The sequence below is a fragment of the Trachypithecus francoisi genome, unplaced genomic scaffold, assembly GCF_009764315.1.
Source record: "Trachypithecus francoisi isolate TF-2019V2 unplaced genomic scaffold, Tfra_2.0 Lachesis_group5, whole genome shotgun sequence".
Taxonomy (NCBI): Eukaryota; Metazoa; Chordata; class Mammalia; order Primates; family Cercopithecidae; genus Trachypithecus; species Trachypithecus francoisi.
Window position 1 is genome coordinate 30,525,492 of NW_022681470.1, and position 23,781 is coordinate 30,549,272.

At 38.6% G+C, this 23,781-nt stretch overlaps 1 protein-coding gene across 4 annotated transcripts in view; it reads left to right on the top strand.

Annotated features, from left to right (window-relative positions):
• KLHL20 (kelch like family member 20) overlaps positions 1-21,730 on the top strand; it is a 63,375-nt gene extending 41,645 nt beyond the window's left edge. For 3 of the 4 annotated variants that reach the window (XM_033195705.1, XM_033195703.1, XM_033195704.1), the window contains 5 exons: positions 284-427; positions 8,998-9,131; positions 10,341-10,549; positions 17,111-17,217; positions 20,194-21,713. In XM_033195705.1, coding sequence (XP_033051596.1) covers positions 284-427; positions 8,998-9,131; positions 10,341-10,549; positions 17,111-17,217; positions 20,194-20,278 — 679 coding nt within the window. In that variant the 3' untranslated portion in view covers positions 20,279-21,713. Of the gene's footprint in view, positions 1-283; positions 428-8,997; positions 9,132-10,340; positions 10,550-17,110; positions 17,218-20,193 lie in introns of all 4 variants that reach the window. The other variant, XM_033195702.1, reaches the window with a different exon arrangement.
• The last annotated feature ends 2,051 nt before the right edge of the window (positions 21,731-23,781 follow it).

Consider the following 23,781-nt stretch of genomic DNA (forward strand, 5'->3'; position numbering starts at 1 on the left):
TGAAGGATATATGCCAAATCAAAATGTGAAGAGACCAGAATTCAGGTGGAACTCAAGGAGGGATTTAGCTTTATCAATAATATTCTGATTTTTTAAAAGAAAATATATTCATACATAAAAAATAAAAACACAAACCAGATTTTCAAATGTTTTAGTTGTTATTAATCAGCCCATACTTAGGGGAAAGAATATATATCGTATAAATCCATGGATTTAGAATATGTAAACATAGCCAAGCATCCTTTGTGTAATACAAACTCTCCTCTTGGTATGTTCTTTTCAGGTATGACCCCAAAACAAACCAGTGGAGCAGTGATGTGGCCCCTACAAGCACCTGCAGGACAAGTGTTGGTGTAGCAGTACTTGGAGGCTTTCTCTATGCTGTGGGTGGCCAGGATGGCGTGTCTTGCCTCAACATTGTTGAGAGGTGATTTTTTTTTAAGTCATTTTCTGTATTTTTATTTTAAAGAACATAGAGCTCTTTAAAAGAAACAAGTACAGGCCGGGCATGGTGGCTCACACCTGTAATCCTAGCACTTTGGAACGCCAAGGCAGGTGGATTGCTTGAGCTCAGGAGTTCAAGATCAGCCTAGGCAACATGGTGAGATTAAAAAAAAAAAAAAAAAAAAATTAGCGGGCATGGCGGTGCATGCCTGTAGTCCCAGCTACTTGTGGGGCTGAGGCGAGAGGATCACTTGAGCCCAGGAAGTTGAGGCTGCAGTGAGCTGAGATAATGCCACTGCACTCCAGCCTGGGTACAAAGTGAGACCCTGTATCCAGGAAAAAAAAAAAGAAAAGAAACAAGTGCAGCTGAATTTAGGACATTGGAGGATCCACTATTCAGTGGCTTTCCCATAGGCTTTCAGGAAAAAGTCTTTAGTTGATCTTAAAGTCTAGGAAAATGAAAGATCTAAAAAAAGTTTTTTTTTAATTAACAAAAATTGTATATATTCATAGTGCACAGCATGATGTTTTGAAATATGTATAGCTGGTGGAATGGCTAAATCAAGCTAATTAACATATTTATTACCTCACATACTTATGATTTATTTGTGGTGAGAACACTTAAAATCTACTCTCAAGTGTATAATACATTGTTATTAACTATAGTTACTATGTTGTACATTAGAGTCCTTGAATTTATTCCTTCTCTCTAACTGAAATTTTGTATTCATTTACCAAGATTTCCTCACTGCCCCTCACCTTGCCAGCCCCTGGTAACCACCATTCTACTCTCTACCTCCATGAGTTCAACTTTTTTAGATTCCTTATATAAGTGAGATCATGCAATATTTGTCTATGTGTAGCTTGTTTCACTTAATGTCCTCCAGGTTTATCCATGCCATCACAAATGCCAGGATTTCTTTCTTTTTTAAGACTGAATAGTATTCTATTCATATATGCCATATTTTCTGTATCCATTCATCTGTTGAGGTACATTTAGCTTAACTTCATATCTATTGTAAATAATGCTGCAATGAATATGAAAGTACAGGTATCTTCAACATACTTATTTCCATTGAATATATACTTAGTAGTGGGATTACTGGATCATATGATAGTTGTATTTTTAATTTTTCGAGGAACCTCTATACTGTTTTCTGTAATGGCTATACTAGTTTACATTCTCATCAATAGAGTGCAAGGGTTTCCTTTTCTCCATATTCTTGCCAATATTTATTATCTTTCTTTTTTTTATATAGTAGCCATTCTAACAAGTGTGACATGATATTTCTTTGTGATTGTAATTTGCATTTCCCTGATGATCAGTGATAATTGAGCATTTTCTCATATACTTAGCCATTTGTATGTGTTCTTTTGAAAAATATCTGTTCAGGTCCTTTGTCCATTTTTAAATCAGATTGTTTGTTTTCTTGCTGTTGAGTTGTTTAAGTTCCTTATATATTTTCAGTATTAACCTTTTATGAGATGTATGGTTTGCAAATATATTCTCCCACTCTGTAGATTGTCTCTTCACTCTGTTGATTGTTTCCTTTGCCATGCAGAAGCCTTTTAGTTTGACATAATCGTACTTTTTTTGCTTTTGTTGCCTATGCTTTGGGGCACATAACCTGAGTTTTTCAACTGCCATGTTGATTGTACCTAACATTGAAATGTTAGAAATGTATTTCAGATTACATTCTATATATATCAAGCATACCACTTGTGAAATCTGTTCTGATTTTTTTCCCGAATCTACCTGGAGTATACTTAATGCATGACTCTACTCAGACTTCCCTCAGAGAAATCATTAAGTAATAAAACTTTGTATAGGACATCTGATAAAAAGCTTAAAGTATTTTGTATATAGACTCTCATTAATCATTGAAATATGCTTAGGGAAATCTAGGTGGGCTGCCATAGTCACTTTATACTAGTGTACAAATAGTTAATTTTGGTGGAACAGATTTTGTTCTTAATTTCTTCTGTCAGATTTTAGAGTCTCATGTGCTATGATTACTGATGAGAACATATATTTCATCCTTCTTAAAAAGAAATGAGTCATGACTCTAAAATTTTTGAGGTAGCATTTACTAGTTTACCATGTATATGTTGAAAAGTTTAACTGTTGTCAGTACAGATAAAATAGAAGATAACTCTTGAAAGCTATGCCAGTTCCCTTTTATCTCTCTGTCAAGATTTTTTCACTTTCAAAACTCAGTACAGGAGGTTAGCAGCAGTGATGGCATAGTTTTTTAATATCTCCAAATACCCACGTAAAAACAGATAGAGTAATAGATAGCAAGGCTAAAAACCTATGTACTAGTTCTGGAGATTGGAGTTACACAACAATGTGAATATACTTAACACTACTAAACAGTTAAAACATGGTTAAGATGGTAAATTTTATGTTATATTATGTGTATTTTACCACAATTTAAAAATCAGAACCTGTGAACAAAATTAAAGACAAAACTAAAGGAAAGGATATCCTCACAAACTCCAAAACACAAATGGGCAAAGACAAACTACCATTAGCCACAAGACCTGCATGGTATTAGTATCTTCAGGAGAAATCAGAAAGAAGCAATTGGATGTCTGACACATCTAAGAACAAAAGAACCTCAAACTAGCTAATACATAGTCACAAGAAATCACAAGGGGAAAATTTATCAGCAACTGAAATTAGGACCAGTTTTGTCCACTGCCAGAGAGTTTAAGTGCAAGACCTCAATAAGACCTGAAGGATTTAGAAGAAGGTTTCTCAACCTCAGCACTACTGGCGTTTTGGGTCAGACAATTCTTTGTTGTAGGGGACTGTCCTGTGCATTGTAGGATGTTTAACAGCATCCATAGCCTCTACCAACTAAGTACCAGAAGCACATGCCTGGTTGTGATAACCAAAAATGTCTCCAAACATTGCCAGATGTTACCTAGGGGATGAGAAAGGGGGGATGAAGGGGAAAAAAATAACACCTGGTTGGGAACCAGCTGGGTTAGAGCCATCTAGTCCCTGGGAACTCTCAAAACTGATCAGCCAGGATAACCTTCCAGGTCAGGACTCTACACTGAGGAGAAACTTCTGGGAGTAGAATCAAAATTAAGCAGGATGAGGGTAACAGATGCCTTTGTTTTCCTTGAAAAGAGAAAGCCAAGACAAAAGTAAGGCAGTGAATAGTAAATCACTGGGCTAGGCGCTGTGGCTCACACCCATAATCCCAACACTTTGGGAGGCCTAGGTGGGAGGGTTGCTTGAGTCCAGGATTTCTTTTTTTTTTTTTTTTTTGAGACAGAGTCTCGCTCTGTCGCCCAGGCTGGAGTGCAGTGGCGCGATCTCGGCTCACTGCAAGCTCCGCCTCCCGGGTTTACGCCATTCTCCTGCCTCAGCCTCCCGAGTAGCTGGGACTACAGGCGCCCGCCATCTCGCCCGGCTAGTTTTTTGTATTTTTTAGTAGAGACCGGGTTTCACCGTGTAGACCAGGATGGTCTCGATCTCCTGACCTTGTGATCCACCCGTCTCGGCCTCCCAAAGTGCTGGGATTACAGGCTTGAGCCACCGCGCCCGGCCGAGTCCAGGATTTCAAAACTAGCATGCGCAACACAGTGAGACCTTGTCTCTCCAAAAAATAAAAAAATTAGCCAGGTGTAGTGGCACATGCCTGTGGTCCCAGTTACTCAGGAGGCTGAAGTGAGAGGATTGCTGGGAGGTCAAGGCTACAGTGAGCCATGATCGCTCCACTGCACCCCAGCGAGGGTAATAGAGTGAGACCCTGTCTCAGAAAAAAAAAAAAAAAAAAATTTAAGGATACCCCATTCTTTATGATGTGATTATTTCACATTGCATACATGTATCAAAACGTCTCATATACCCCATAAATATATACACAAAAATTAAAAATAAAAAAATTTAAGTAATAATCTCTGAAGGCAAGGCACTATATTTTTTACTACTACTTTAAAAAAAGAAGGAGCTCCACAAAGTTAGAAAAACTATTACAAACCAAACCACTCACCCCATTTCTAAAAGTTCAGGAAAACTCACTTCATGTAAAAATGAAATAGCAAAGTATTGAGATTAGATTCCATACAAAGTTAATATAAGAAGAGAGAATAAGCAGCAGAATAACATCTCTACAGACAATAAAAGCACACTAGAAAGACACACCTACACATCAAAACCTTAACTGTTTCAAAATGTGATAAAAGACATTAAGGAAATGATACAAGATATGAAACTACATAAATCAGAAGTAGAAAAATTCAGAAGTGAAGTGACAGAACTCAGAAAAGTATTAGAAATGAAAGGAAAAATCATTTCAGAATGAAGATTAAAGGAGAATAAGCAAAACAGATAATGCCGTAAGACAAATAGAAGTCGAAAAGAGCAAATTTTTTTTTGTTTGTTTGAGACGGAGTCTCGCTCTGTCGCCCGGGCTGGAGTGCAGTGGCCAGATCTCAGCTCACTGCAAGCTCCACCTTCTGGGTTTACGCCATTCTCCTGCCTCAACCTCCCGAGTAGCTGGGACTACAGGCGCCCGCCACCTCGCCCGGCTAGTTTTTTGTATTTTTTAGTAGAGACGGGGTTTCACCGTGTTAGCCAGGATGGTCTCAATCTCCTGACCTCGTGATCCGCCCGTCTCGGCCTCCCAAAGTGCTGGGATTACAGGCTTGAGCCACCGCGCCCGGCCGAAAAGAGCAAATATTTTAAGGTCAAAAAGAAATCAAGGGCGGGCACAGTGGCTCATGCCTGTAATTCCAGCACTTTGGGAGGCTGAAGGGGGGGGTGGAGCACCTGAGGTCAGGAGTTCAAGACCAGCCTGACTAACATGGTGAAACCCCGTCTCTATGAATAATACAGAATTAGCCAGATGTGGTGGCAGGCACCTGTAATCCCAGCTGCTTGGGAGGCTTGAACCCAGGAGGTGGAGGTTGCAGTGAGCCGAGATCGCGCCATTGAGCTCCACCCTGGTCATCAAGAGCAGAACTCTCTCTCAAAAAAATAAATAAATAAATAGAAAAAAATCAAGAGAGCATTTGAGAGATAGCAACAAATATTGAAAATAGGTAAAAATCTATTATACAGGTCATAGCAGTCCTTAAAGAAGAAAACCAAAGCAACGAAACAGAACGAATATTAAGAACTGTAATTCAAAATTACTTTCCTGTAATTAAAAAAAATTGAAACTTTTTTGAAAGAATACATTATATCCTTCAAATATTGACCCAGAACACCAAGACATATGCAATAACATGACTGTACCTTAAAGAAAAAATTACTTAGGTATCTACAAAAAAGTACATGTTACTTATAAGGAAAAGAAACTTAGATTATCATCTGGCTTTTTAAAAGTAGTACTTCATGCCAGAAGAAAATAGAATGGCATGTTTTAGACATTCAAGAAAAATGTGAGCCAAGCATTTTATACCTTGAGAAGCCAACTTTGAAGTACAAAGGACACAGACAGCTGTTATCAACATGTAAGAGATTAGGGAATCTTGTTCTCTTGAGCCCTGTAGGAGAACAAACTTCAGACAGAATTACTAGAAAGACATTGACAGAAGGGCTGGACCACATGGTTCACACCTGTAATCCCAGCACTTTGGGAGGCTGAGACAGGTGGATCACAAGGTCAGGAGATCGAGACCATCCTGGCTAACATGGTGAAACCCCGTCTCTACTAAAAAATACAAAAAACTAGCCGGGCGAGGTGGTGGCGCCTGTAGTCCCAGCTACTCGGGAGGCTGAGGCAGGAGAATGGTGTGAACCTGGAAGGCAGAGCTTGCAGTGAGCTGAGATCCGGCCACTGCACTCCAGCCTGGGCGACAGAGCCAGACTCCATCTCAAAAAAAAATAAAAAATAAAAACATAAAAGGGAGAGAGTGTAGTATGCTCTAGCTATGTACTCAATCCTTGTAAATGTAGTACAAAGAAGAGGTATGCAAAAAGGAATTTTAATTGTTCTAAGGGATATTAGTGATAATATTGCTATTCTGCTACGTGTATAAATGTAGAATAAAGGAAATGAGTGTGGATTATTCTAATTCTGTTCTCTCCTTTGTCCTTGAAAACCAGAGTGTGGAGGTAGAAGAAGAAAAGGTTGTAAAATAGAAGTTAAATAAAGTATCTTGTAGTCCTGAGTATGAATTTGAACTAAATTCTTCTTTTGAAAAAATTTCTATATATTCTAGCTTGTCAACTGAGAAAGCCTAGAAATAAAGTGTCAGTGAACATCTCTGCTTCCAGATTGTATCTTGAAATTTTATTTCCCACTTAAACCAGAGCTTTGGAAAAATGTCTGATTCTAGGTTTAGAACAGGAAATGTGCAGATGAGTCTGTACCCTCTTGTCATACCAAATAGCAAGCAAGCTGTCAGAGACTGCTAAGAGTCAAAAAGACTCAGCCAACTTGAAGATGTTCCCACTGACCAAAGATAAGATAATTTCAGCTTTAAAAGGGATAATTGCAATAGATTGAAATCCAATAAATACACTTAAATCTATGAGTTCTTAATGTTAAATTTTTTAAGGCTAATTATTGCCTTTGGAAGATCATAGGGAACAAATTTATTATCTCAAAACATGTAAATAAAGTGAAAGAAGAGAGCATATATCCTGCCTTTCTTATATGAACTGTATTATTATATCAATTGAGTAACCAAATAGTAGATAAAAGGATTGTTTCTTTATAAAATTATCCCAATAAAATAAAATAAGTGATAGAATATTATCATTTTGAAACACTCAGTAAATTAGTGTATCTAGACATTGATAAACAGCTGCTAACATACCACCTTCTGTAGTCTTGTTAAAGGAACCAAACATAGTCTGATCAAAGTTCTAGATCCAACTACCAGTTTGCCCAACATAAAAAGGACAGAGCAACAGATTGAACTGCACTATGAATGTACAGTCAACCAAATCCATATTATGGGGAAAATTGTCATACACTCTAGGTTCTAAGATGAATTGCAGGGAGGAAAAGGAATGGAGGGAAAACCTGTAGATAATAAGAGACTCTTTAATTTTTTTAGAGACAGTGTCTCACTCTGTCACCCAGGCTGGAGTGCAGTGGTGCAATAATAGCTCACAACTGTCTCAAGCAATCCCTGCCTCAGCCTCCCAAGCAACTGGGACTGCAAGTGAACACCACCATGACTGGCTAATTTTTTTTTCCAATTTTTTAATAGAGATAAGGTCTCTCTGTGTTGACCAGGCAGGTCTTGAACTCAAACTTGTGGCCTCAAGCAGTCCTCCAGCCTTAGCCTTCCAAAGTGCTGGGATTACAGGTATGAACCACCACACTCAGCCTTTTTAAATTTTATTTTTATTTATTTATTTATTTAAGTCTCAGCCAGGCACAGTGACTCACCTGTAATCCCAGTGCTTTGGGGGGCTGAGGTGAGAGGATTGCTTGAGGCCAGGAGTTTGAGACTAGCCTGGTCAACACAGCAAGACCCCTATTTTTAAATAAATATTAATGAAAATTTTTCTAAATGTAATGTTAAGTAAGACTGAAGTGTCTAGGGATGACACTTGAGTGATAAAACGATAAACACAAGGAAGTGATAACTGTTAAAAGTCAGGATAATGGTGATTTGTGGAGAGGAGAAGATAGACTGGAAAAGGACACATTGCAGGGCTTCCAGAGTGGCATGCAAAGTTCTTTTTCTTGGCTTGGGTGGTGTTTACAAGGGGGCTTTCCTGATAATAACTCTTAAACTATACATTTATTTTGTGTGGCTCTCTGTATTTGAGTTTTATTTTATAATAAAAAGATTGTTTCAAAGAACTATGCAAAAGACTTCTACTTCCAAATAGGATATAGTAGAGAGTAACAGCCATCACCCCCACTACAACAACTAGGAAAAAAAGACAAATTACAAAAATCATTTTAAAATACATCAGAGGCATTTCAAAGTAATGACCAGATGAACTAAAATTCCATTGAAGAAAGAGCCTGTATTGCCGGCCGGGCGCGGTGGCTCATGCCTGTAACCCCAACACTTTGGGAGGCCCAGGCGGGCGGATCACGAGGTCAGGAGATCGAGAGCATTCTAGCTAACACGGTGAAACCCCGTCTCTACTAAAAATACAAAAAATTAGCCAGGCGAGGTGGCAGGCACCTGTAGTCCCCACTGCTCAGGAGGCTGAGGCAGGAGAATGGCGTGAACCCGGGAGGTGGAGTTTGCAGTGAACTGAGATTGTGCCACTGCACTCCAGCCTGGGCGACAGAGCAAGACTCCGTCTCAAAAAAAAAAAAAAAAAAAAAAAGAGCCTGTGTTATGTGAGCTGAGGTCATAGGTTGTTTTCTTCTTTCCTTGGGACATTTTCCAAGTCTGAGTGTAGAAAATAGCTTAATAAAAATAGCTTAATAGCTGGCACAGATATAAATTCTAAGATGTTTTTCTAATGACTAAGTAAAATGTTAGATTTTCATTGCACATTTGACTATAGCAAGTCTGTGTACTCAGTATATCTTTAGTGTGATTTCAGAGCTTATGAAAAAGGCTTCACTTAATAAGAACAAGCATACAGTCTGGTTTCCCTCACTACAGGTATGATCCGAAGGAGAACAAGTGGACTCGGGTAGCTTCTATGAGTACCAGAAGACTAGGTGTGGCTGTGGCTGTGTTAGGAGGGTTCTTATATGCTGTAGGTGGCTCTGACGGGACATCTCCACTCAACACAGGTTAGTCCCTCCCAAAGGCAATCATGTTACCCAAAAGCAGAACGTTTTCCTGGAGAGTCCTCCTACAAAAAGTGTAGAAACTCCAGGTTATCCTACAATTTATTAGGAAAATGCTTGATTATCCCTCCAGCAGAGTGCAGCTCTCAGCTCTTCCTCAGCTCCTACTGTAGTCAATATTCTGAGTACATTCCCCAAATATTTGTTTCTTCCCCTGCTTTACAAGCTGCTGGAAATGTATAATGAATTTTAAAAACTACTTTCTTATATAAGTAGTTCCTTTTCCTCCATCACAACTTCTCCTCAAAAAAACCCACAACGTACTCTATATTATAATCTAAGAATAAATAAAAGCTTAGAACTACAAATTCATTTGTTTGGGTTTTGTTTTTGTTTTTGTTTTTGTTTTTATTTTTATGATAGGGTCTCGCTCTGTCACCCAGGCTGGAATCCAGTGGCATGATCTTGGCTCACTGCAACCTCCAGGGCTCAAGCAGTCCTCCCACTTCAGCCTCCTGAGTAGCTGGGATTATAGGTGTGTGCCACCAGGCCTGGCTGATTTTTGTGTTTTTAGTAGAGATGGAGTTTCGCCGTGTTGCCCAGGCTGGTCTCAAACTCCTGAGCTCAAGTGATCCACCCACCTCAGCCTCCTAAAGTGCTGGAATTATAAGCGTGAGCCACTGCACCTGGCCTGGTTTGTTATTCCTTTCTATTTAGATATTATGGGTATTTTTGCCTAAGGATATTGTCAATATGACAGTCACACCAGATTCATTATCACATGTCTTCTCTTCAGAAGCTTAAAATGCACTATGCTATAGGGAAGGAATACAGGAGTACAGAAGTTGTCTGATTATGATGATAAATTATTAGTACTGAATGGTGCTTATTGATCATGTAGTCAGGCTCCCCATTGAATGATAAGGAGAGTGAGGCTGAGAGTCATGTAGCTAATTAGTCATTTAGATAAAACTAGAACCAGAGTATCTGGATCCCAACACATGCCCTTTCCACTGTACCATACCTAGAAGAAACCAGCCCCTGATGAGAGTATATGTGGTATTGTCCAAAGGTATACAAATCCTTCTCAGAAGCAAAAATCAGATCATGTGTTGAAAATATGTTATCACAAAGTATCAGTGGCTATAAAGAAAACTGGAGGTGAGAGGAAATAGTTGAATGCTCACTTACTGGTTTTTCTTTTCCCTACAGTGGAACGTTACAATCCTCAGGAAAACAGATGGCACACTATAGCCCCTATGGGGACCCGGAGGAAACACCTAGGCTGTGCAGTGTATCAGGACATGATCTATGCTGTAGGAGGTAGAGATGACACTACAGAGCTGAGCAGTGCTGAGAGATACAACCCCAGAACCAACCAGTGGTCTCCAGTGGTGGCCATGACATCACGCCGTAGTGGAGTAAGTGGAGTTATGGACACTTAGGTTGCTTCCAAATCTTGGCTATTAATAGTGCTGCAATAAACATGGGAGTGCAGATATCTCTTCAATATACTGATTTCCTTTCTTTGGGGTATATACCTAGCAATTAGATTGCTGGATCATATGATATTTCTATTCTTAGTTTTTTGAGGAACCTCCAAACTGTTGTACTAATTTACATTTCCACCAGCAGTGTAGGAGGGTTCCCTTTTCTCTGCATCTTTATCAGCAATCATTATGGCCTGACTTTTGGATAAAAACCATTTTAACTGGGGTGAGATGACATCTCATTGTAATTTTCATTTCCATTTCTCTAGTGATCAGATGTTGAGCACCTTTTCATATACCTGTCTGCTATTTTTATGCCTTCTTTGGAGAAAGGTCTATTCAGATCTTTTGCCCACTTTTTAATTGGATTATTTGATTTTTTTCTATTGAGTTGTTTGAGCCCTTATATATTCTAGTTATTAATCCCTTGTCAGAGGGGTAGTTTTCTCCCATTCAGTGGGTTGTCTCTTCATTTTGTTGGTTGTTTCCTTTGCTGTGCAGAAGCTTTTTGACTTAATGTGATCCCATTTGTCTATTTTTTCTTTGGTTGCCTGTGCTTGTGGAGTATTACTGAAAAAAATCTTTGCCCAGACCAATGTCCTGGAAAGTTTCCCCAGTGTTTTCTTTTAGCAGTGTCATTGTCTGAGGCCTTAGATTTAAGGCTTTACTTCATTTTTATTTGATTTTTGTGTATGGCAAAAAATGGAGTCTAGTTTGATTCTGCATATAGATACCCAGTTTTCCCAGCACCATTAATTGAAGAGATTGTCCTTTCCCCAATGTACGTTCCTGGCACCTTTGTCAAAAAAACAGTTTGCTGTAAATGTATAGGTTTATTTCTGGGTTCTCCATTCTTTTCCATTGGTCTGTGTGTCTGTTTTTATGCTAGTCTCATACTGTTTTGGTTACTGTAGCTCTTTAGTATAATTTGAAGTCAGATAATGTGATTCCTCCAGTTTTGGTCTTGTTGCTCAAGATAGCTTTGGCTATTCTGGGTCTTTGTGGTTGCATATACATTTTAGGATTTTTTTTTCTATTTCTGTGAAGACTCATTGGTATTTTGGTAGGGATTGCATTGAATCTGTAGATTGTTTTGGATAGTATGGACAGTTTAACAATATTGATTCTTCCAATCCATGAACATGGAATGTCTTTTCATTTTTGTGTGTCCTCTTCAATTTCTTGCATCAGTGTTTTCTAGTTTTCATCATATTTTTCACTTCTTTGGTTCAGTTTATTCCTAGGTGTATTTTATTTTATTTATAGTTATTGTAAATAGGATTACTTTCTTGATTTCTTTTTCAGATTGTTTGCTGTTGGCATATAGAAATGCTACTGATTTTTGTATCTTGATTTTGTATCCTGCAGCTTTGCTGAATTTATCAGTTTTAATAGTTTTTTGGTGGAGTCTTTAGGTTTTTCCAAATATAAGAACATATTGTCTGCAAAGAAGAATAACTTGACTTCTTCCTTTCCAATTTGAATGCCCTTTATTTCTTTCTTTTGTCCTGTTGCTCTAGCTAGGACTTCCAGTACTATACTGAATAACAGTGGTGAAAGTGCGCATGCCTGTCTTGTTCCAGATCTTAGAGGAAAGGCTTTCCATTTTTCTCCATTGTAAATTACGCTACTGTGGGTCTGTCATATATGGTTTTTATTGTGTTGAGGTATGTTCCCTCTATACCCAGTTTTTTAAAGGTTTTTATCATGAAGGGATGCTTACTTTTATCAAATGCTTTTTCAGCATCAATTGAAATGATTATTTGGTTTTTGTCCTTCATTCTGTTGATATGATGTACCACACTGATTGATTTGCATATGTTGAACCATTCTTGCATCCCTGGGATAATTTCTACCTGGTCATGATGAATGATCTTTCTAATGTGTCACTGAATTCAGTTTGCTGGGATTTTGTTGAAGATTTTTGCATCATTGTTCATGGAGGATATTGGACTGTAGTTTTCTTTTTTTGATGTGTCTTTGTCTGGTTTGGGTATCAGGATAATACTGGCCTCCTAAAGTGAGTTTGGAAGTGTTCCCTCTTCCTCTATGTTTGGAGTAGTTTGATAGGATTGGTATTAGTTCTTCTTTAAATATTTGATAAGATTCAGCAGTGAGGCCATTGGGTCCTGGGCTTTTCTTTGTTGGGAGATTTTTTTTTTTTCTTTTCTTTTCTTTCATTATACTTTAAGTTCTAGGGTACATGTGCACAATGTGCAGGTTTGATACATAGGTCTACATGTGCCATGTTGGTTTGCTGCACCCATCAACTCGTCATTTACATTAGGTATTTTTCTTAATGCTATCACTCCCCCAGCCCCCCACTCCCCTACAGACCTTGGTATGTGATGTCCCCCACCCTGTGTCTAAGTGATATCATTGTTCAATTCTGCTGGGAGATATTTTATTACAGCTTTGATCTCATTACTTTTTTGTTTTGTTTTGAGATAGGGTCTGGGTCTGTCACCAAGGTTGGAGTGCAGTGATACAGTGTTGGCTCACTGCATCCTCCGCCTCCCAGGCTCAAACCATCCTTCCACCTTAGTCTCCCCATTAGCTGGGACTACAGGTGCACACCACCATGCCCAGCTAATTTTTGTTTTTTGTTTTTTTGTTTTTTGGTAGAGTTGGGGTTTCGCCATGTTGCCCAGGCTGGTCTCAAACTCCTTGGCTCAAGCGATCTATTCACCTCAGCCTCCCAAAGTGCTGAGATTACAGGCATGAGCCACCACACTCAGCCTCATTACTTATTATTGGTCTGTTCCAGTTTTGGATTTCTTCATGGGTCAATCTTGGTAGGTTGTATGTGTCTAGGAATTTATCTGTTTCTTCTAGATTTTCCAATTTATTGGCATATATTTGTTCATAATAGCCTCTAATTATCCTTTGAATTTCTGTGGTATCAGTTGTAATGTCTCCTTTTTATTCTCTGATTTTATTTATTTGGGCCTTCTCTCTTTTTTCTTAGTCTGCCTAAAGGTTTGTTGATTTTGTTTATCCTTTCAAAAGTCAACTTTTCATTTCATTGATCTTTTGTGTTTTTTCACTTGAATTTCATTAATTTCTGCTCTGATCTTTATTGTTTCTTCTACTCATTTTGGATTTGGTTCTTTTCTAGTTCTTTAAGATGCATTGTTAGGTTATTTGAAGTTTTTGTACTTTTTTGACGTAGGCTCTTATTGCTATAAACTTTCCTTTTACTTTCACTTTATTTCTAAAACCACTTTATAGGTTTTGGTATGTTGTTTTTCCATTTTCATTTGTTTCAAGAAATTTTTAATTTCTTCATTTCTTCATTGACCCACTGGTCATTCAGGATGCTTTTAGGTAAATCAAGCCCTGCTAATTTGACACTAGAAAATAATGAATTTCTTTTGATTATTTTTATCTCATGTAGTTTAAAAATTTTATGTCCAGTCATATCTTTAATTAGAGAATAATTTTTTAGGATTTCTCTTTTTTTTTTTTTTGAGAAGGAGTCTCACTCTGTCGCCCAGGCTGGAGTGCAGTGGCACAATCTCAGCTCACTGCAGCTTCCACCTCCCAGGTTCAAGCAGTTCTCCTGCCTCAGCCTCCCAAGTAGCTGGGACTACAGGCACATGCCACCATGTCCAGCTAACTTTTGTATTTTTAGTAGAGATGGGGTTTCACCATGTTAGCCAGGCTGGTCTCGAACTCCTGACCTCAGGTGATCCAGCCCCCTCAGCCTCCCAAAGTGCTGGGATTACAGGCATAAGCCACTGTGCCTGGCTTTTATGATTTATCCTGTATCCATTGCTTTTCTAAAACAATCTCCCCAAATTATCTACTACCTTATCTAAATTAATATTAGATCTATGTATTGCAACCTAATGTTTCTAGCTAATAGTCTAAGTAGTTGGCATACTAATACAAATGTTTAGGCAAAAATACATCTGGCCCCACCCCCAGTCTCCACAAACTAGTTTGAGTCTATCCTATGTATAGTATAGACCAGATCAGATTCCCCTATGACATGTTCTAGACCATGGATGGCCTGTGACTATAAGAGACTTCTGGGTGAAGTATAGAATTCATCCATCTTGGGATGTTTGCTCAGAGCGAAATGTAACCCATTAACCACTGATCATGTCAGGAGTTTATCGAGGCATCCATAACATGAAGGAGAAGCAAGCAGTAGCTAAGCACTCCACAATCTGAGGATAAAAGAGAGTGAATTCTGGTTGGCATAAATCAAGGAACACCACTGGAAGGTGTCAGCAAGTCAAAGCCTTCACGTATCTATGGCTTTTTATTACTGACAACTAACAGCATCTTAGTCACATTCCTGTTAAGTGTTTGCTATGTGTTGGGAAAGCAAAAATGAGTATGACATGATTCCTCTCCTTTAGTAGCTCCCAATTTAGTGAAGGAAATTGAAATGTTTACAGCTAACTATAATAAATAAACCCTACAGTGGTGTTAACGTATTTTATGGAAGAACATAGGAGAATGTGCTTACTGCTTTGGGGAAGTAAGAATGAGTTGGGTCAGTGAAGACACTACCAAAGACCGTCACATGTAAGCTAGCTCATGAAGGAAGAATAAGCTTTTCTAAAAGACAGAAAACAGTAGCCAGGGCCAGGTGCGGTGGCTCATGCCTGTAATCCCAGCACTTTGAAAGGCAGAGACAGGATTACTTGAGCCCAGGAATTTGAGACCGGTCTGGGCAACATGTGAGACCCCATCTATACAAAAAATTTAAAAATTAGCCAGATAGGCCGGGCGCAGTGGCTCAAGCCTGTAATCCCAGCACTTTGGGAGGCCGAGGCGGGTGGATCACGAGGTCAGGAGATCGAGACCCTCCTGGCTAACACGGTGAAACCCCGTCTCTACTAAAAATACAAAAAAACTAGCCGGGCGAGGTGGCGGGCGCCTGTAGTCCCAGCTACTCGGAGGCTGAGGCGGGAGAATGGCGGGAACCCGGGAGGCGAAGCTTGCAGTGAGCCGAGATCACGCCACTGCACTCCAGCCTGGGCGACAGAGCGAGACTCCTCCTCCTCAAAAAAAAAAAAAAAAAAAAATTAGCCAGATGTAGTGGTGCATCCCTGTAGTCCCAGCAACTTAAGAAGCTGAGGTGGGAGGATCACTTAAGCCTAGGAGGTGGACGCTATCGTGAACTGTTTTTTTGTTTTCTTTTTTGAGCCTGTCACCCAGGCTGTAGTGCAGTGGTGCGATCTTGGCTCACTGCAACCTCCACCTCCCAGGCTCAAGTGATTCTCCTGCCTCAGCCTCCTGAGTAGCTAGGACTACAGGACTACAGGTGCGTGCCACCATGCCCGGCTATTTCTTTGTATTTTTAGTAAAGACGGTTTCACTATGGTGATCTGTGATCCTGCCACTGCACTGCAGCTTGAGTGACAGAGTGAGACCCTGTGAGTAAGACAGAGAGGGAAAGAGAGAGAGGGAGAAAGAGGTCGGGGGGGCGGGGAGAAAACACCAGCCAGAGAACATGTGCAAAAGTGTGGAGGTATGAAAAATGTATATTATCTTCAGGGACTAGCAGTTAATCCAGTTTTACTGCAGCATAGGATTCATTAGTAGGAGTAAAGGGAAACTATAGGAGGTGAGGCTCAAATAGTGGGCTAAGATAGATTTCTGGAGGGCCTGAGTAACATAATAAGGACTTTAAACTTATCCTTAAGTAGTCAGGAGGCTTAGAAAGTTGTTTTGGTTTTAGGAGATTTTTTTGAGAGGGTCCCACTCGGCTGCCCAGACTGGAGTGCAGTGGAACAATCTCAGCTCACTGCAACTTCGACCTTTCAGGCTCAAGCCATCCTCAGCCTCCAGGTAGCTGGGACTACAGGTGTGCCCCCACTACACCCAACTAATTTTTGTATTTTTTGTAAAGACAGTCTCACTATGTTGCCCAGGCTGGTCTCGAACTCCTGGGCTCAAGCGATCCACCCACCTCAGCCTCCCAAAGTAAGAAAGTTTTTAAAAGAGGAAAGACAATATGATTAGATTTCTATTTTTCTGTTTTACTTTAGTTTTGTAGAGATAGAGGTCTCACTGTGTTGCCCAAGCTGGTCTTGAACTCTAGGCTTCAAGTGATGCTCCCACCTGGGCCTTCCAAAAGTGCTGGGATTACAGGCATGAGGTACCATGCTTGGCCTAGATTTGTATTTTTAAAGAGAATTTTAGTAGCAATTTAGAAAGATTAGAGCAGGCAAATACCAAAAGAAGTGAGAGCAGTTTGAAGGTTGTTTGCTCACTCCTAGTGAGCAGTTTTTTTTAAATTTAAGAAACACATGTTTTCGATTCTGTGTGAATATTCTAATTGAATATATAATTTTATAGTTCCCATAATTTGATAGACTTTTGTTGTTACATCTTCCCCCTGTGTTTCAGTAAACCAGAATATAAGGCCATAAAGAATTATCTTTTGTAAACAGATTTATCTAGAAACCAGTCTAGAATTTCCTTAATGATTGTCTAGTTTCTTCAGCAGCTTACTATATTTTGGTTTTGTAGGTTGGCCTGGCAGTGGTCAATGGACAGCTCATGGCAGTAGGAGGTTTTGATGGCACAACATACTTGAAGACCATAGAAGTTTTTGATCCTGATGCCAATACATGGAGGTAACTTTTAAGCTGTGTGGCAAATCACCTTACTACTGACTTGGAAATCATGGGCTTGAGACAGCCCATGACCATCAGAACTGGGATGGTCAGTACATTGGAGTACTTTGAAGAGGGCTGAAGTTACACATATTTATGGCTCATTTTGACTTGATTGCTCTAAAGTGGCTGATATATTACAAAATTCACCTTTTCAGTAACTGTCCAGTTTTATAATTAGAGATGAGTAAAATAGGGGAAAAAATCTCCTTCCTGGTCCGATCATGTTCAGCTGAGGAAACAAAAGCACTGAGAAATAAAATGACTTACCTAAGTGATTTAGTGACAGAGTTAGAATTAGAACCTAGGTCTGGCTCCAAATCTGTCCATGCCATTTTTTGGTGTTCTTGTGGGAAACCTATGCTTAGGAAAAACAAATTGCAATTACTTTTGAAAAATTAATGTTTAAAAAAAGAATATTTCATTTTTAAACCCATTTTAACTTTTAGGGAGGAGGCTACATCTTATTTTAGAGAGCTTAACTTAAACTTCATTTCTAGGTTTAATTTTACTTTGCTTTTAAATCCTCAATTGTCTAATAAAGCTTTCCTAAGTAGTTAAGTAGTTTTACAATTTCACATAAATTAGGTGACTTTTGCATTTATTTTAAATATTCAAAACCTTTACAAACTTAGCAAAATTATCTTAAACCTTTAAACTTAAAATAATTAAGTCTAAATCTTTACTCAATCATATTTTATACTGGAATCACAAGAGTAATCTTATAGATGCTCTAAAAAGCCAAATTCTCTTAAACACTATAAGAACTTAAAATGCCAAACATATAGTTAATTCTCAAACTTTAAAAATAACAGTACTATGGGTTTGATGTATGGCATATCTGTACTTAATTCTAAATACTAGTCTTCTAAGAAAACAGTTTTGCCTTCTAAGCAATTTGGGGTTTCCTTCTCAATAAAATGGGCTTACTTGCCTAAGCAAGTTTAGGGTTACCATCTCAGTGGTTAAGGTTGCACATCAACCAGAAATATCAGGCTGGACATGTGAGCTGAGGAGCAGACATTCTGGGAAATTTTTCTTATGACCATGAAGGATAAGCTGAGCTCTGTTTTACTGTTACTGTTCTAAAAGAGGCAGTCTTATAGTCCATTCTTTACTGTGTTCTAATACATTTCCTAATTTTAAGCCTGCAACTATCCACCTGGGTTTTTTCATCACCCTATTAGATTCAACTATAGTCTATCTCTAGGAAAGCCACAACCTTCACAGAGATTTAAGTGACATGCTTTGGATCCTCCATATGTCTCACAGCTCCATATGACTCAGTGGTCACAAACTAAAGTCAGGCTAATAACAGCATAGTACTTTTTGCTCCTACATCACATTTTTACAGTCCTGTTCATTAAGTAAAGATTTACTAATGGCCAGGCACAGTGGCTCATGCCTGTAATCTCAGCACTTTGGGAGACCAAGGTGGGCAGATCACCTGAGGTCAGGAGTTCGAGACCAGCCTGACCAACATGGTGAAACCTTGTCTCTACTAAAAATACAAAAATTAGCCAGGCATGGGTGGTGGGCACCTGTAATCCCAGCTACTTGGGAGGCTGAGGCAGGAGAATCGCTTGAACCTGGGGGGCAGAGGTTGCAGTGAGCGGAGATTGGGCCATTGCACTGCAGCCTGGGTGACAGAGCGAGACTCCATCTCAAAAAAAAAAAAAAAAAGGATTTACTAAGTGCTCTGAGCCCTGGGGATACAAAACTAAACAACAACAACAAAAAATTCCTGCTGAGCGCTTGCCTGTAATCCCAGCTACTAAGGAGGCTGAGGCACAAGAATCTCTTGAACCCAGGAGGTGGAGGTTGCAGTGAGCTGAGATCACACCACTGTACTCTAGTCTGAGTGGCAGAGCAAGACTCCGTCTAAAAAAAAAATTTCTTGCCCTGCTGGAGCTAACCAATTGTATTGAGGGAGACAAATAGTACCATACCAGTAGATGGAAGTGCTATGGCAAATATCAAAGCAGGGGAGGAGGCTAGGGAGTACAGGGAGGGGAATCTGTTTTTAAAGGTGGTCAGGGAAGGCCTCATTGGAAAGGTAACATTTTAGCAAAACCTAATAATGGTAAAGGATAGGTAATGGCAGCTTTGGGCCTCTCACTTGCAGGATATTTTCTTCCATATACAGCTTTTGTATTTTTACTAGGAATTTTGAGTAAGCATAATTTCTGAAGACAGCCAAATTTACTGTCACTTAATCACTATAATCTTATCTGAGGACTTGTTTCTTAGTAACTGTCACTAAATAGAATTAGTAATAGATGACAAAGTAATAGTCATGAAATTCTTGAGGATCATCTGTTGAAAGATTAATAACTAAATATTTGCAGTTACATATCCCAGACTTAAAAACCAACTCTACCTCTAGCTGATAAGGGTCTAGTATTCTTCTCCGTGGAAGGTCCTTAATTTTGAAGATGATCTTGTCACAAACTAGGTGCGACTTTACTCAAATCCAGTTTTGTTCTATAAAAGACTTGAGGAGGCTTACAGAGTATATATAAGACAAAGGGATAAAAATAAATATTTGAAGAATTTTAGGCACAGGGAAAACATAGGTGGGACAATAATATAGCTGGGGCAAAATTACAAAACTGTAGAATATATAATTCTGTGTAATTGTTAGAAGTCAGTGAGGTATAAAGTTGTAAAGTTCTGATGCAAAAAGTGAATATGATGCTCTCTCATTCTTCACACAGCCTCCTATGAGTGAGAGCATGTCAATCTCTGAAACAGTCCTGCTACTCAACAGTGCTCAACTGCAGCTTCTAATTTTTAGAATGAAGACAATATTAGTGTGAAGCTGAAAATATTAGTTATAATATAAAACATAGAAATGTGTTAATAACATCTTAGTTGTGGAAGAAATGGTGCTTTTTTTTCCAGTTAGAAAATATAATTATGTTTCTCTCTTTGCAGGTTATATGGCGGGATGAATTACCGTCGGCTAGGGGGTGGTGTAGGAGTTATTAAAATGACACATTGTGAATCCCATATTTGGTGAACATAGAGAAGACAGAGTCTTGTACATATTCCTCTGTATTCTGGGGAGCTTTGACCTTGGAGCTTTGTACAGCTTGAGAAAACATTAGAACAAATTTTATTATTTGCCGGTGCCTCAACATATGGAAATACAAATGAAAGTACTTCACCTGCAAGATGCACAACAATTGTCAACTCTGTGCAGAAGAATATTTATTTTTGGTTTTAATTTATCATGGTTTTTTGTTGTTTTCGTTTTGAACTTATCCTTCCTCCCACAAAAAAAGAAAAGAAGAAAAAAATTCCAAGCAGCAAAACTTACTTTGTTTATAAGGTATTGATTTAGGTTTGAAAATACTATTTAATAAGGGCATAAGGGCTATATATGATTTGGCTGTTATTGCTAGACACTCCATCCACGTGATTCCACTAACAAGGATTACCAGGAATTACGGTAGGTATGCAAAATGTATTAGCTAGCCATTATTCTTGCACTAACCACCAGAACACTTGAAAATCTAAAGAAAAAAAAAAAAAAACAAGAAAAGGCAACATCTCATTTTAAATAGTACAATTCAGAAGGGATACTAAATCAGTAAAAACCAGGACTCAGACACTACAGTTTTCATCAGTGTAATTTTATGTCTTGTTTCTGTATGAATTTGTTTATTTAGTCCTTTTTTCATAATATTCTCATAGAGTTTCTGCTAGATCTAGAGCTCTGCTCAGTGCCTCTTATAAAAACAATATATAAGTCTCATATGCTGTCTTGAGAATCCAAGAGAATCACATGCAGCTTCTGCAACAGTTTTTGCTCAAAAATGTTACCAACTAAAGCAACTATCCTTCCTGTTTCCTTATTGCTACCAAGGACCAGCAGGGAGAAATATCTTCTCCCAGCAGTGAATTCTGTTATGCAATTTATTCTTGATGCTCAGGCCTAGTTAAGCTGAGGCTTACCTTTAATAACAGCCTCCAAGGGAATGAATTATTCAGTTCATGTAATAGCACACATTAAAGAGTATAAAATCAATTGAGGCATTTTATTAATATCTTGGTTCTTTTATACAAACAATGTATCATTATCTTCATTCTATAAGACCATTGTTACTACTTCTCTCAAATTGCACTTTCTGGTAAAAAGTTAAAAATTTTTAGGAAAAAACATAATTTCAGTGGTTAAAGTTTTTTTTCCTCATTGTATTCATAGACAAATTTTTTTCAATATATTTTGCAAGAAAAATCTTTGAATAAGACTAACTGCATTTAAAAGGAATAACCTCCTTCTCCCTTTCCCCAATTACAAAGATGTTTGGCAACTTTGTGTTTACATTTAAAGATCATTTGCACCTTTTTCAAGGAAAAAAAAAGTATTGAGTAAACAATTGTTTACATGTATCATTTATGCTTTTTTCTAGCACGTATAACTTTTTTAAATAAAGGTAGTATTTACCATTTAAAAAATTTTAGCTAATGCTTTTTATCCTTGTACTTTTGTTATTTAATTTGGAATTTCTGTTTCTATATAATTTATTTTACCTGTATGTAAACTTACAAGTGCTTTCAACTTGAAGGAATAAAAGGATTGCCAGCTAGAATTAATAGGAATTTTCATTATATATTTTCATATGTTATATTACCTAACCTATAAACTTATTTTCTAGGTAGAACTTAGAATCATACAGTTTTGATCTAGAAGGACTCTTCAACAATCATCTAGTCCAAACCCATTTATTACACTGATCCAAGTCTGAAAACCACAGAAGTCTGCCTAAGAATAAATAGTTAATGACAGAACTAACATTAGAAATCAGTTTCCTCAATTCCCAGTCCATTCCTCCTTCTATGCCACACTGCCACTGCAGGTTTACCTGAAACTGAATATAATAAAAGACCTTAGGTATTTTAGCTAAGTCTGGTATGAACATGTAAAAAGTATAAAAACTTTTATGAGATCCTTACTGTAGTACATCATTAACAATCAATCTTCAAGGCAAAACCATGTATTTCCCAAGACTCTACTATTTCATACATCTGAGGCAAAAGAGAGTGATAATAGCAAGAACAAAACTAGGGATTAGACTCTCCATTAGTCAGGAAGTCCCCAGTGGGAGCAATTCATACGGCACTGATTCAAGAGTAGAGACCCAGGAATTAACAGCACTGGCCAGAGTCTTCATTGGAGACTGTTAGGGGTTTGTCTTTCCCCCTCCAGTGAAGGCACTCCACTTTTATTATTGATTGAAATGTATTCTGTTAAAGGTGTTGCTGTAAAATAGAATCTTTATTAATTTTTGTGCATAGTTTTTTCCACAACTCAAGTTTGGAATAGGGGTTGAGTTGGCAGTCATTTTCATTTCGTAAGTAAGTCTACTGAAGCTTAGAAAAGCTGAAATGACATGGTAGGAGCTGAACCTTAAATCTGTAGCCCCTGATTGTAAATCCTTTGTGCTCTATACACATTCCCACATTCCTGTTTTTGATTGCTTCCCAGTTCTGTTCCATAATGTTTTACCTCCAGACACTCACTCTGCAGATAATACTTCTTGACTACTGTGTAAAGGGGTCTTTCCTGTACAAGATGTGAGGGAGTAGGGGACGAACCTTTCAAATTTTATGTTAACCGAGGAAACAGATGGGCAAAGAAAAAATGCAAGAAGGAAAGAAATATAGAAGAGGAGAGAAAGAAGCAGCAGGAGGCAAAAATGACCCACTAAACCTGAGTATGTCTGCCCAATTGTGAGAAATGGCTCTGTAAATTGCTTTGAGGGCCCTGCTGGAAGTGACTGAAAAGAATGGTCCCAAGAAATGACAAAACTCTTCAACTAAGTTGTCTTACATGTCCTTTATACTGATCTTTCAGTTATTTAGCTGTGTAAGGTTAGGAACTTAGATTATTTTAAATGTAAAAAAGAAAGGATGATTATTCACTGAACTATCATAAAATATTTGGCGTTATTCCAGTCACAGTAACCTATTAATACCCCTATCCTAGAAAGACTGTTTAAGCCTGAATTCCTAGGAAAAGAGTACACATATCTTCAGTGTTAATTTAGATCAGTGAACCCTTGGACTTCTCCTAAACAGGAACAGCCCCTGCTTTCAAAAAGCTTAGTTTCAAGCCTTGGTTTCATCAAGCCTCTCGATCAGTGGTTCTCAAAGTATGGTCTGTGGACCCCTGAGGTCTCCAGTATCTTTCTTTTTCTTCCTCTTGTTGCCCGGGCTGGAGTGCAATGTTGCAATCTCGGCTCACTGCAACCTCCGCCTCCCAGATTCAAGCGATTCTCCTGCCTCAGCCTCCTGAGTAGCTGGGATTACAGGCATGTGCCACCAGGCCCAACTAATTTTTTTGTATTTTTAGTAGAGTCGGGGTTTTGCCATGTTGGTCAGGCTGGTCTCAAACTCCCAACCTCTGGTGATCCGCCCGCGTTGGCCTACCAAAGTGCTGGGATTACAGTCGTGAGCTGCTGCACCCAACCAAGTCCCCAGTATCTTTCAAAGTATCCATGAGTCGAAACTTTTTTT